Consider the following 14189-nt stretch of genomic DNA (forward strand, 5'->3'; position numbering starts at 1 on the left):
ATATATATATATATGTATATGTATATCTAAGATAGTAGTCTTATTTTAAAATGTTAATAGAATATACTGGAAATTACATTCTTTGCAATTATTTAAACTTAAGATAAAACTTTTAGATGCCAACTTAAAAAATACACAAGGAGATACATAGTTTTTCAAGAGTCTTTCAGGAGGAATGTGAGAAAAAAAAATCAAAGACAACTCTCATGTTTTTATACATCCCACAGAATTTAGTTAGTGCAGAGCACAAAGCAGGCAGCTTTCAGTATCTGCTGGGGTGCGGTGCAGAGGCTGACTGATGAAGAAACAGAAAGAAGAAAAAAGGGAAAGTTTTTCCTGGATGTTATTCATGGACAGAAGATTCATGTGGCACATACACAACGAAACCAATACTTTGGCTTGAAATTCTGGGACTGATTCTTCATACTTTCAATCCACACTCAGTACTCCTGGTGTCTCGACCCTGTCATTCACTCCATGGTATTACTGGAGCTCATGTCTGCTCATTTTCAGTATCACCCCCAGCAGGGCCTCAAAAGAACTGCACATGCCATTGAGAGCACAGCCTGTGTTTTGTTTTATTCATTTTGAATCCTTCTATATTCCACAGTGCTTTGTATATAGTTGGTATTGAAAACATTTTCTATTAAAATAATTTGCCTGTTGATAAGAGACTAGTACTTAGTTCCTGTTTCTTCAGATCTTGTGCTTAGAACCTAGCCACCATGCTGTGAGAAAGACCAATGAAGAGGTCCTCGAAGACCTGCGAAGAGGTCCGCAAGGAAAGGCTCATGTGGAGAATAACTGAGCTTCTGGCTTCTAGCTAGCACCAACTTGCCAGATACGTGAATGAGCCACTTTCGAGTAGATCCTTTTAACACCCAGTAAATCTACTCTAGTCAATATGGTGTGAAACTGGTAAGACCTTTCCTCACTGAGAACAGCCCAACCTACAGATTCATATTTTAAGCTACTACATTCTGGGTGGTTTGTTATGCAGCAATTATAACTGGAATACACTTGAAATAACGGATATATACTATCTATTCTTCTAAGAAGACATAGCACTTCTGCTCCAAGAAAAGAAAGCCATAAAGGTATAGTCAATATACCTAGCTTAAGTGAGCACATTATTAATCCCAACTTACAAGAGAAAGTGCACTGAAGGAGGGAAGAACAGGGTGATTAGAGAGAAGAATGTTGGAATGATAAAGAAGAGTTGGGGGATGACAAAGTGATATCCCAGACTTTTAGTACTAGGGTGAATAAAGGTAAAAAGGCATACCGCTTTGCAAAGAGCTAAGATACCTATTTTAGAAAAGAATCTGATTTTTGAAGCTGGAAGAAATTCTTTAGCCAAATTCCCTTATTTTGGGGGTAACTGAAAAAAGAAAAAAGGCCAGGTGCAGTGGCTCACGCCTGTAATCCCAGCACTTTGGGAGGCCAACGCAGGCAGATCATCAGGTCGGGAGTTCGAGACCAGCCTGACCAGCATGGTGAAACCTCCGTCTCTACCAAAAATACAAAAAAATTAGTTGGGCATAGTGGTGCACGCCTGTAATCCCAGCTACTCGAGAGAATGAGACAGAAGAATCACTGAACCCAGGAGGCAGAGGTCGCAGTGAGCCGAGATCAGGCCACTGCATTCCAGCCTGGGCAACAGAGCGAGACTCCGTCTTGGGGAAAAAAAAAAAAAAGAAAAAAGAAAAAAGGAAAAAAAAGATACCCAGAGAGGTAGGTAGACCAGTCTATCTACCTGAGTCCAAGACCTGCCATTACATCACACTGCTTTACCAGCTGTGCTCTGAATTTACAGGCAAAATCTGCCACCTCAGACTATGGGCATGAGAGTCTAGGGGAATGGTATTCACATTGCATAGTAAAGAATATTCCTGGATTCTTAAACAGAAGACTAATCTGAGAGCCATGGAGACCCAAGTATTACAGACAGCAAAAGAAAAATCAAAGGATGAATGGAACAGTACCTAGGACAACTTCATTGAGGATGGCCAGAGTTAACTCTTCAAAATGTGGAGTTTCATAGAAAGTACTATTTGACAAAAGTAGACTAGAGGGTAATGAAGCAGAATGGGGGTAGTTGTAAGAGGACATCATTCTTTTACCTCCTCCTTCTCCATTAAATACTTAACTTGGTTTCAGACTAGCAAATTCCAGAAGGTTCTAACTATACTATTAGAAAGAATTAACTAGTAAAGGCCTTACCCTTCTGTTGGTCTCACATTCCTCTCATGGAGAGTAAGCCCTTGCCACATCATTTATTATACTCCCATGGAGGACAAAGCACCTAAAATGCCAAGAAGTGGATGAGTGCAGAACTCTGGGATGCTTTTATCCGTATTTTGGAGATAATACTTGTTTCTATATTATAATTTTATTACTGTATTAAGATAAACATATTCACTGACAAATGAATTTCATCCAGATCTTAGGTTCATAAATTTTTATTAATTTGTAGTCTATATGATAAATCAACTGAAACTAAAATAAAAATCCCTAATTCCTCCAGAAAAATATTATGTACAGGAAAAGTGAACATGGTACAGGATGTTATGCTCTATGATCGAATTAATAAGACTATAAAAGGCAGACGACATGAAGCTTGTAAATTAGAGACCATTTCGCTACCCTGACTGCCACTGTCAAATCAATCATTTCAGTGATATAGATCTATCTATCACAAGTACAGTAAGAACAATGTTTCAATTATGTTCTTTAGCTGAAATTTCAGTCCACCCTGAATCTAAGTTTCATGCTGGCTTAAAACATCAGATCCAAAGTCATGTTGTTTCACACTCAAAACTAAGACTCAACATTCTAAAGCTATGAAGTAGTTAGAAAGGCCAACACCAACTAAAATTTAGTTTTATAATGAACTGGGTAGAAATGTAGCCATTTTTAAAAACCATCAAACATAGTCAAGACCACTGTTGTGTAAGGGGCATATGGTGATTCAATAAGTACACACACAAAGTACATGGTAACTTAAGAGATTATTTCTCCGATATCACAATAGGTGAAGTGAGAAAGCTACTCAGAGTTAGCACCAAAAAGAGAGAGTTGAGCTCTTGACAAAACAGACCAAATCACTTAAATGAAGCAGTAACATTTATATACAAGAACTACCATCTCATTAGGTTGGGAAGTTATGATGAAATACCTAAAAAGCTTGCACTCTTATTAAAAAAATTATTTAGACTGGTGATTCTCAACTTTGGTCTGTATTGGAATCACCTGGGAAACAGAAAAAAATGCAGGTGATTGGCTCCTCCCCATTTTTAGAATCTGCACCAGTATCTTTTTTTTTTTTTTTTTTTTGAGACGGAGTCTCGCTCTATCGCCGGGGCTGGAGTGCAGTGGCCGGATCTCAGCTCACTGCAAGCTCCGCCTCCCGGGTTCCCGCCATTCTCCTGCCTCAGCCTCCGGAGTAGCTGGGACTACAGGCGCCCGCCACCTCGCCCGGCTAGATTTTGTAGTTTTTTTAGTAGAGACGGGGTTTCACCGTGTTAGCCAGGATGGTCTCGATCTCCTGACCTCGTGATCCGCCCGTCTCGGCCTCCCAAAGTGCTGGGATTACAGGCTTGAGCCACCGCGCCCGGCCAGTATCCCCTTTTTTAAACAAAATTCCCAGGTGATTCTGAGGCAAATCACAGCATAAAGTCTAAATATTCTTTAATTAGAGTTGATGTGGTCAACTAGTGTTTTTAATATACTAACAGGGTAACTGTTGTAATCTCTCTCCACACACCTTCACAAACCTTTTAAAATGTAGTCATTCAAGGTAATTTTAGTAAAGACAATTCACTTTTCTTGGCCAATTTTAAAAGTCTAAGCGAGCTTACTGAGGCAGAGATAGAAAAGGCTAAGAGCTCCATGAGGCTATATTAGTACCTTCTGGAAGGTAAGGGACAGGGAACAGGAGCTGAGGAAGGAAAGAAGTAAAAAATTACCCTCCTACTAGAATTCTCATTATAGAAAAATCAAAGCGTGATTCCTTCCATTTACCTAGTTTTAAAAATTAAAGATTTCAAGAAATCTTAGTAATTCTAAAAGAATTTAATATAAAGAAGCTCACAGCTGAGTGCCTGTTCTGACAGCACAACTGTGATACAGTGAATAGTATAATGCCCAGATGCTACAGTAGCAGAGCTCATTCTTCTAACTGTGCTATGGTCAAGAAGTATCCATTGTTGTATCTGTAGTTTCTAGTCAGAAAATCAGGAATTTTATTCCATTGTAACATTTATGACTGATATTCGAAGGAAAGGACTTACCTGTTGCTATTACTGCCAAAAGTATACAAACGATTTCTAAAACTGGTAACAAAAATCAAGAATTCTATCCTTCATGCTTACCCAGAAGTTAACACTTATTTTCTACAACTACCTGGAGCCTTGTATACAGATGGCAAAATAAACACCAAGAGGTGGTAAATATTTACCTGGTCCCTGTTATTGATGTTTGAATAAGGTAACTGTCCAGTCATCAATTCATACAGAACAATCCCAAAGGCATATACATCCGACTGAAAGCTGTATGGATTTTTATCTTGCATTCTGATGACTTCTGGTGCCTGTTAGAACATACAAAGAAAAATATTCTAGTTAATTCTTCACTTCAACTGACCAAAGACTGAAAAACAAGCTATTATAATTCCTAGGGTAATGCTTTTACCGTTAAAACATCTGTCTAATATGTAATCAATTCTCTTAATAGTCAAAGAAATAAAATTAAGATGAAGAAAAAAACCTCTGCTCTATAAACTCAGAAAAGAGACAGTATTAGCAGAGACTTTGTTATTGTATTACTAAGGTTTTATAATTTGGTAATTATTCAGGCAACCTCTTTCTGCACAAAATACCATCACTGCCATTTGAATTCTTCCCACGATTTACCCTATTAGAATCAGTTCCCACTTCCCATTCTTGATTCAGCAAAGAAATACTAGATTTGTGGTTATAAGATGCTTAGGAGCAGCATAACTACTGTAGTAACTGTCCTAGAATTTAAGTTTTCCCATTGGTACAAACAACTTTTCTCATCTGAGGACACCTTAGAAAATAATGGTAGAATTTCAAGACTGATAAACTCAAATCCCCTTTCAAACTATGGAATCAGCATATGTTATAAACATGCCATGGATGCTTTATTAACAAAAGCAAGACAGCGGGTAGATTTAGTAAAAGATGGTATAAAGAATCTTTTGGCTGCTGCTTCTTGGGCAATGAAACAATCCTATTTGCTACAGTTTTACACATTTTAGTCATTGTATTGCACAATTAGGTTTCTTATTTACATGAAATACAATAAACAGTTGGTTAAATATGAGCTTAAAAGAGTTATTCTTTCACCTTGTGTCTTCTGTATTGTTTCATTTGGAAGGAATCGAAATGGCAGTATATTAATGAAAAGTTTATGACAATGTCAATTTGACAGCAAAAGTGGTACTAACTCTGCAAAAATGGCTGAAAGACCTGGGACAAAATTCCTGGTTATTGGTCTGGGTAAGGCAGGCATCTCACAGGGAGAGGCAATAATGGCACTCAGCAACAGCTGCAAATGAGAATGACCCGTGGAGCCTTAAACCCCTCAACGTCCAGACTACACTCCAGTCCAATCACAGAACATATCAGAGTCTGGGGGTGGGACCCAAACATTAATTAGTCTTTAAAGCTCCCCAGATGATTCTAATGTCCAACCAAAGTTGAGAACCACTGATGGAAGATCTGTGGGATGTCCTGAAGAGCACGAGAGGATGGAAGTGAAGGAGAAAGTTGATCTACTTCGCTTTGTCATACATTTTGTTCGTAGTTGCTTTTAGTAATACAGTACAAAATAAACCACATATAACTGTGATGTAATGAGCAAGCCAGAATACTGAGAGGTTGGTATGGCAAAGGTACAATTTTCAAAGCCTAAACCAATTTTTGTGAGAGATGAAGTAGAAATCAGATGAACTGCTTTTTTCTTTTAATTTAGTTTTATCTCACACTGTTGGTGGTAGTTTGATGAAAAGTTGCATGTCACCTATTTTAAGAAATGCATGACGAATCTTCAATTTAGCAATTTAATTTGTAAAAACTCTCACAAAGGTTTCTTTCTCTCCTAAGATATAAATAAAACAAAGTTGAGAAGAACATTGTATATAATTCAGAGGACCACACAGCCTTAGTTATAACCAAATTCTTCTCTCCTATGATATGAATGTTCCATATTTGTTTCTGAGGGCAGTACCAACCCAGGATGGGTTTAACAATGAAGGGTGCTGTTGGCTATTATTCTCTTGTCGTAAAACTCAGCATGGAAGAATACAGGTATCAACAAAAAATTAATTGTAAGAAAATATAAAACTTTATGTATAATAATCTACAAACTGTATTAACGAAGGTTTTTGAAAAAGTAAGGACAAAACTGGAGACTTGATTGAGCCTAACTCTCCCACAAAGTTAAAAATTAATATACTTTAGAAGCACGTGACTATTGTTTATAGTTTTAGGTTTTGCAATTTCAGCACTTACAATCTGTTTTCCCTCATCGTTTTAGGATACAATGCCATTGTTTTCACAAGGTGTGTATGCCTTAATAAAGGTGCCTGACATCAGATTATAGTTATTAATTTTTCTATCACTTATAATTATAAATTAAAACAGTTAAACATGTTAAATAATGAAAAAAATCTAGCTAACTCCAATCACTGAATCTTGGAAACAGAAGGGGCATTAGAAATCTACTAGTCCAACTCAACATTTCAGATCAAGAGACTTAGAGGAGGTTAGGGTACTAGAATACTCTTCTACCTTGCCACTTGCCCTAATTCTACTTACTGTCATAAGAAATCATAGCTCAATTTAACTCTAGGTTTATTCGGACAAACTTGGGAGTCCTACCTTGGACTTCCCTTTTTGGAGACTGCTACATACAGTTTGCTGCTTTGAAAGCCTTTACAACTTTTCTGTTTCCAGCAGGGTGCCCGAAAGTCTTAGTGCAGATTAAGTTATTTAAAGCTTAGAATTACACTAAGACTTTTGGGAAAGGCTGTATTCAGCTTAGAGCTGTAGTTTTCTAACTTTTTGGTCTCGGGACTCTTTTCACTCTTAAAATTATTGAGGACGCTAAAGCACTTTTCTTTATGTGGATTGTATCTGTGGATATTTATCATTAAAATTTAATGGAGAAATTAAACTATTAATTCATTTAACTGTTAAAATAATAACCAGCAGATGTTAACACAGATCATTCATTTTAAATGAAAAGTAACTATTATCAAAAACAAAGTTTAGTAAGAATAGTAGTACAATTATCCTCCTTTTATGGTTTAGAGACGGGGTCTCACTTTGTTGAGCAGGCCAGTCAACTCCTGGGATCAAATGATCCTCCTGCCCCAGCCTCCCAAATAGCTGGAACTATGGGCTTGAGCCACCATGCCTGGCCTGTGATTCTCTTCAATGTCTGACTTAACAGAAGCCAGCTGGATTCTCATATTTGCTTTTGCACGCAATCTGTTGCGATGTGTTGTTTTGGTTGAATGATATAAAGAAAATCTTGTCTCACAAAGGAAAGATCTTGTGGGCCCTCTAAAACGCTGTGAGGGACCCTTTTAAGAATGCTGTTTTAGGGAATGATTCACAATGACTGAGCTTTCCACAGCTTGCTGCAACTGCACAGAAGTTTTAGTTCCCTTCTTTTAGAACTTCTCTTTCTTCTTTTCACAAAGCAAAAAACAGGAAGAAAGAAAGAGCTATGCAAGACAGCCCAAGGCTGTTAATCTACCTCTCTTTTTTTTTTGTCTTTCCTCTTCTAGCTGCCCCATAATTAGGAGACTCTTTCTAGTCTAAAGGAGTAACTTTCCAAATTAGGCTTAAATAAGATTGTGAAACAGCTTCTCTGTTAAAAGGAGTAGTTTTCTTAGCAAAACCATAATAATGGCTGTAGATCACACCTGCCTTAAATTGCATACCTGTTTTTTTTCAACAGGATACACAGAACATTTTGAACACAAAATACTTTAAACAATTTTGAATAAAATATAAAACACTGTTTATAAGACATATATTTTTGTTTGAGATACACTGAAACTGGTTTCAAAATACTCTTTTAAGGGTAAAGAAAAAAGTTAAAAAATCTATTTACATGAAAATAAGAACATTGATTTTGTGAATACTGGGGACTATGAAAATACTATAGTTGAAACCTTCAGTGACTTTCTAGTAACTCAGCAGCATCTCAGGGCCAAAAATTTAATCAGTGGAAAAATAGCCTCAATTCTTACCATCCACAAAATGGATCCAGACAACTGTTCAAACTGATGGGACCCACTCCATCGAGATTTCACTGTAGCTAGACCAAAATCACCTATTTTTACTGTGAGGTCTTCATGAAGAAATATATCTGAGGTGTAGTAAGTAAAGGAAAACAGTAGATCTCATTTTCCTATCAGAGCAAGCATTATGAAGATTTTAGGTAAGAGATCTAATTTCTATAATTCTGTAATACAATATTCTTTAAAACACAGTACTTCATCTTTCCTCTTAAAGTCAATAAGTATGTCTAAAACAATGATTAGTTCTATTTAGCTTATACAACCTGCTTTTAAGATTTTGGGGGCTTGAAATGTGCTAGGATGAGGTGAGATGCTTTCCTAAGTTTACGGGAGAACCTGAAACTTTCCCATTAGATTTTAGCAATGTAGGACCAGATATTCTCTTGGCACTCCTGGGCAAGCTGTACAGGCTCTTCATTGGAATGAAGATGCTGCAGACAGTATCTTAGTCTGCACTTGGGGAAGAAGAAATACTATGTTTTTCTCACCTCGTTGTTATATAATTTAGAGCCTTCAGTTATATCTCAACTACCACTGAGCAAGGTCAGAGGTCTGAAAGGGACTCAAAGTTACAAAACTATCAGTTTTATAGTGCTGATAAAATGTAAGCAAGCAATAAAAAAATCCTACTATTGTAAAGACTTCTGACAGATTTTCTTGTAAAGTTCAGTTGTCGAGAAACCAAAAGCAGGCTGTGGTATCCTGCTCTCCTATACACGCATGCATAATTCTTTGTTAATTCTCTTTACAGTATATCGAACTTAGCATGAAAACTGTTTTTACATAATGTGAAGACAAAATGCAGAAGAAAAAGTCAGGATGTTTTCAAACTTCGCAGACAAATTTCAGGAAGGATACTATTACTCTTGAGGTCTCTGTGGATGATTGACTTGGCGTGTAAGTAACTGAAAAACAAAACATCATTTTAACCTGAGTAGGGCTAAAGGACTCTGGCCTCAAAATCTATAGAACATACTTAGGGGTGTAAAGACTTATTTAGAATCATGATACAATTGAAAATTGTACATTGTGATAAACCCTTTACAGAATATCAAAATAGACTGTAAATGAATTGAAGATTATGGAAACATATCACTATAATGGTACAGTCGAAATCTTGTTTTCTATTAGAAGACTTTGCTTTATCTTTTACTAGTTACCAATACAAACCTTTCACTCCAGTCAAGCCTATTTATCCATGTCCCTTAAATATACCTTGATATTTAATTCCATCACTGTGTTCAATGCTCCCCTCCTACACCCAACCCTCCAAGTTAGCTTTCGTTCTATTTTCCACCTATTCGTATCCATCCTTTAAAACTGAATACAAATTGTAACTCCTGAGTGAAGCTTTCCCATGACTAACCCAACTGAAAGTGATCTTTCACTGTTCAACTTATACAGTAATTATCACAATAATGGCTTGATTCACGTGTTTTTTCAATGTGCCTATGTTCACTTCTATTTGGAATGTAAACTACTAGAACTAGAACATGCAGTTTGGCAATTAAAACTATTTTTAAAGGTAGTTGTCATATACTCTTAATCTTCTTAAAATAGTGAGGAGCAAACTTTCTCTAAAATGGCCATAGTGAGTCTGTTTTAGAGTCAATGATAACTTTAAAATCATCTATGTTACCCCTAAAAACTGCTTTAGCTACATTCATTGAAGTAAAAGGCAGCGTTGTTGTCATTTTGTTTTTTCTTTTGGAGACAAAGTCTTGCTGTATCACCAGGCTGGAGTGTAGTGGCATGACCTTGGCTCACTGCAATCTCCACCTCCTGGGCTCAAGCGATCCTCCTGTCTCAGAAGGGCTGTGTCTTGTTTATTTCTTTGTATACCCAGTGCCTAGAACAGTGCCTGGTATGTGTGGTAAGTATTCAATACATGTCTATTGAATCAACTACAACAAGATGCATATAATGTGCTAGTCAAGGTTATTTTTCTTAATTGAATACTGGAGACAATAGATATATGATACTTCTGAAATCTGACAATGATCATTAGACAGTTTTACCTTAAAATGAGAATTTAAAATCCAAATGGTATAATCAAAATCATGCAATGAACACTGTTAAAAATGGAAGATTTGCAAATAACCACAATTATTTATGCTTTCTCATCTTCATTTAAACTTCCTCATTCTTCCCAACATCAAAATTTTAAAAGTATTTTCTAGATAAAATTTTCATTTCAAATTACTATTTATCTAAAGTAATCCCTTCTCCAATTACTATTTCATATTACAGTTTATGTTCTTCATAGCATTTGCTACAATTGAAAATTATCTTGTCATGACTTTAGGCTCAGTATTCTATATCACATTGTCACTCTTTCATTGAAAGAAAATGTGATGTCAGTTATAGGTCTCACTGCTTACAAAATTCTGCAGTGACATACAAAGTTAAAAACTGGTGGAAATAAATGGGCCTCAATCAAAGCTTTAAGATGGTGAGATCTTATCTCCATTAGAAAGAAAGGGGGATAAAAGATGATGGTGTTGGTTGGTAGAGCTAGGTCCTGCACTCAGAGAGACCTTGGGATCTAGTATACAACAAAGGTGTTGGTCTTTGAAAGGAGGTTCTTTTTCCTGCAAGACTTAAAAACAAAAACAAATGGGATTTAACCATATGAAAACAGAGAGGCATGCTGAAGTTAAAAGAGGGGAAGATAAAGGTGTTCTCCATGGGATGGTGTTAATCCTTTCAACAAATTTGATGTGAAGGAATATAGCAAGAATAAAGTAGATAGAAATGTAATTGGGGAGAGTGAGGAGAGAAATTTTCTGACCATGAAAGTACTGGATAATTAACAAGATACAAATGTAATTGGGGAACTAGTGATATAACCAGCACAGAAGTTGTATAGCATAAACCTGTTATAGGCCAAGTTGCATAAAAATACAACCTGAAATAACACCACTTTATACCTGTGTGATCCTTTATAACTTACAAACTGCTTTTTAAATTTTTATCTCATTGAATAATTCTCTTTCTGTAATCCTTCTGTAACAAAAGCAGCAAAGAGTAGAAGTCCAGGTCTGTAGAATGAAAGGCTGGAAGGAAAAGGGAGTCTAATTCTCCAGCTAGAGAAATGGGATGAGACAACCCAATCCCTACATAAGATAATGTTTCACAGTAATCACTACCCCAGATAATTCTAAATAGGCGGACACTAAAACATCATTTCCTAAGCACCACCCAGTTCAATGGAAAATGCCAACACACACACACACACACACACACACAGAAAATAAAAATCTCACAAAACCGTTTGTGGGGTAAGGAAGGGAACAAGAATATATTAACTTTGCCATAGATGACACAGAAGTCAATCCCTTAATTAAGATAATTAGATTGGACCTCCCTCTTTCCTTGGTAAGATGTTAAGGAGAGCATTACAGGTTTACAAAAGTACTAGGAAAGAACAAATATGCTATCAACCAAAGGAACAACACATTCTCTTGATAGGTTTCTCTTAACAGTCTCATTCCTTGAAGAAAAAGTGTCCAGCTACAGAACCATTTAATCTTAGAGCTACAAAATCATCTGGTAAAATTTCTTCTCACACTACTTCAAGCTCTTATCCAAGATTCAGCTTTTCCACATTCTTACAGAGCATAACGTGGTGCCCCAAATTAAAAGCAGTACTTCAGATTGGATCTAACCAACACAAACTATGGTGAGATCCTCGTCTTCATCTCCCTCATGGTGGGCATACAACATTAAATCAGACATTATTGTGATTGTTACGGCAGCCAAAGTCATGCTACTGAGTCCAATTAAAATATATTCAATTACATGCTTCCTGCGAATGGGTCAAAATTTATGACAATAGAATAAAAAAAAAAAGGGCAGAAAAAGAATTATATTCAATTACAATCCTAGAATAATTATTTTTGAATTGCTCCTATAAAACATTTTCCTCATCTTATACTTTAGCTGGGACTACAGGCACTCGCCACCATGCCCAGTTAATTTTAGTATTTTTAGTAGAGATGGAGTTTCACCATGTTGGCTAGGATGGACTTGATCTCTTGACCTCGTGATCTGCCTGCATCAGCCTCCCAAAGTGCTGGGATTACAGGCTTGGGCCACCATGCCCGGCCTTAGGATTTTTAATTTTGTAGACATGGTCTATAATTTCAGACTATAACTTTAGCTTTCACTAAAAAAATCAGTTTTTTCTTGGCTGCTTCATTTTTCTTTAATAAAACACAGGTTATTTTTATTTTCTTGTTTCAAGAGTCTTACGTGAGAAGTGAAAAAGGGGAGATTTTTAAAGATCAGCATGCTAATAATTCCTCACATAAGTTACTTCTAAATATGTAATTATATTCAAGAGAGGACTGAGGATAGGAATCTCATTCTAGTTTGCTGTCTTCAGGTACGATCATTCATCCAGTATGAACCCAGTCAAATCCTGTCATTCATGTTACATCTCTTGATCTTATCCTTTAGAAAACCATGAAAGATTATCATTAAAAGGCCTATTGATAATATTGCTATGCCATTTGGCTAATTTATCAGCTTAGCTTATTTGTAAAAGCCACCAGTGCCTCTCACTTAAGTCTACTGCTATTTTCAAGTATTTTAAACTATTGGTAAAACACAGAACTGACCTACTTAGACATTTGCATGTCAGCCCTCTTTCACCTAATACTGCACAATTTTACAAAGGTTCATCAGACTTTAGGCAGCAAGATGAGTCTCTCCTTGGGTGACCACCTGGACTGGTAGGTGTGATAGTGGTGACAGTGTCAAATTACGGTCTTCCTTATACTTTGATGCCCTCTGCTCCCTTATTACAACCCTGGAAAGTAAGATTAATGAGAATGGCATTCTGTTACTTCTCTGTAGTCAGTAATCATTTATCAATTTAAAAATAATTAAACTCTCCAATAGGTAAAGTTCACATATTTTAAAGTTGTGCTCCATAGTGGCCTAAATTCTATTTTTACCCTGATTTTTTTGTTTCCTTCTTTTTTTTATTGAGACAGGGTGTTGCTCTCCTGCCTAGGTAGGAGTACAGTGGCATCATCACAGCTCACTGCAGCCTCAACCTCCTGGGCTCAAGAGATCTACCCAACTCAGCATCTTGTGTAGCTGGGACTACAGGTGGGCACCACCATGCGTGGATAATTAAAAAACTGTTTTGTATAGATGGGTCTCACTATGTTGCCCAGGCTGGTCTTGAACTCCTGGCCTCAAGCCATCCTCCCACCTTGGCCTCCCAAAGTGATGGAATTACAGGTGTAAGCCATCAGGTATTTTTCACTTTTAAAAACTGAAATTTACTGAGGTACAATTTACATACAAGATGCACCCATTTTACATGAACAGTTTAAAAAGTTTCAACACACACACACACTTGTGTAATGACCAGTCACAATCAACATAAAAAATATCCATCACCCCAGAAAGTTTCTTCATACATTTTTGCAATTAATAACATCCCCTTAGGCTTGGGCAACCATTGATAATGACTTCTGTCACTACAGATTAATTTTGCCTTTTCTCAAATTTCACATAAACAGAATCACCTGACTTCTTTTGCTCAGCATAACAATTCTGAGATTCACACACTGGCTGCATGCAGTGTTACAGGGTATGGGTATATCACAACCTATCTATTTACTTACTGGACATTGTGTTGTTCCTAGTTTGTGGCAAATATGAAGAAGATGCTGTATTCATACACAAGTCTTTGTTGGTGACTGATGGTTTCATTTCTTTTGGGTAATTAGGTAGGATCAGAATTGCACAAATGGTAAATTTAACTTTAAAAGAAACTGCCAACCTGATCCCTAAAATGGCTGTATCATTTAAAAACTTTACCAGCAATGTATGA

The 14189-nt window shown here is 36.6% G+C and overlaps 1 protein-coding gene across 6 annotated transcripts in view; it reads right to left on the reverse strand.

Annotated features, from left to right (window-relative positions):
- The window catches only part of BRAF (B-Raf proto-oncogene, serine/threonine kinase), a 209067-nt gene that overhangs the window by 23559 nt on the left and 171319 nt on the right, over window positions 1–14189 (reverse strand). For 2 of the 6 annotated variants that reach the window (XM_017891051.1, XM_017891052.1), the window contains exons 14-16: window positions 9197–9243; window positions 8288–8406; window positions 4460–4591 (exon numbers count right to left, since the gene is read on the reverse strand). In XM_017891051.1, the coding sequence (XP_017746540.1) occupies window positions 4460–4591; window positions 8288–8406; window positions 9197–9243 (298 nt within the window). Of the gene's footprint in view, window positions 1–2223; window positions 2306–4459; window positions 4592–8287; window positions 8407–9196; window positions 9244–12960; window positions 13152–14189 lie in introns of those variants that run through there. The other 4 variants (XM_017891053.1, XR_001888977.1, XR_001888978.1 and 1 more) reach the window with 4 other exon arrangements.

Source organism: Rhinopithecus bieti, unplaced genomic scaffold, assembly GCF_001698545.2.
Source record: "Rhinopithecus bieti isolate Rb0 unplaced genomic scaffold, ASM169854v2 scaffold_20175, whole genome shotgun sequence".
Classification (NCBI taxonomy): Eukaryota; Metazoa; Chordata; class Mammalia; order Primates; family Cercopithecidae; genus Rhinopithecus; species Rhinopithecus bieti.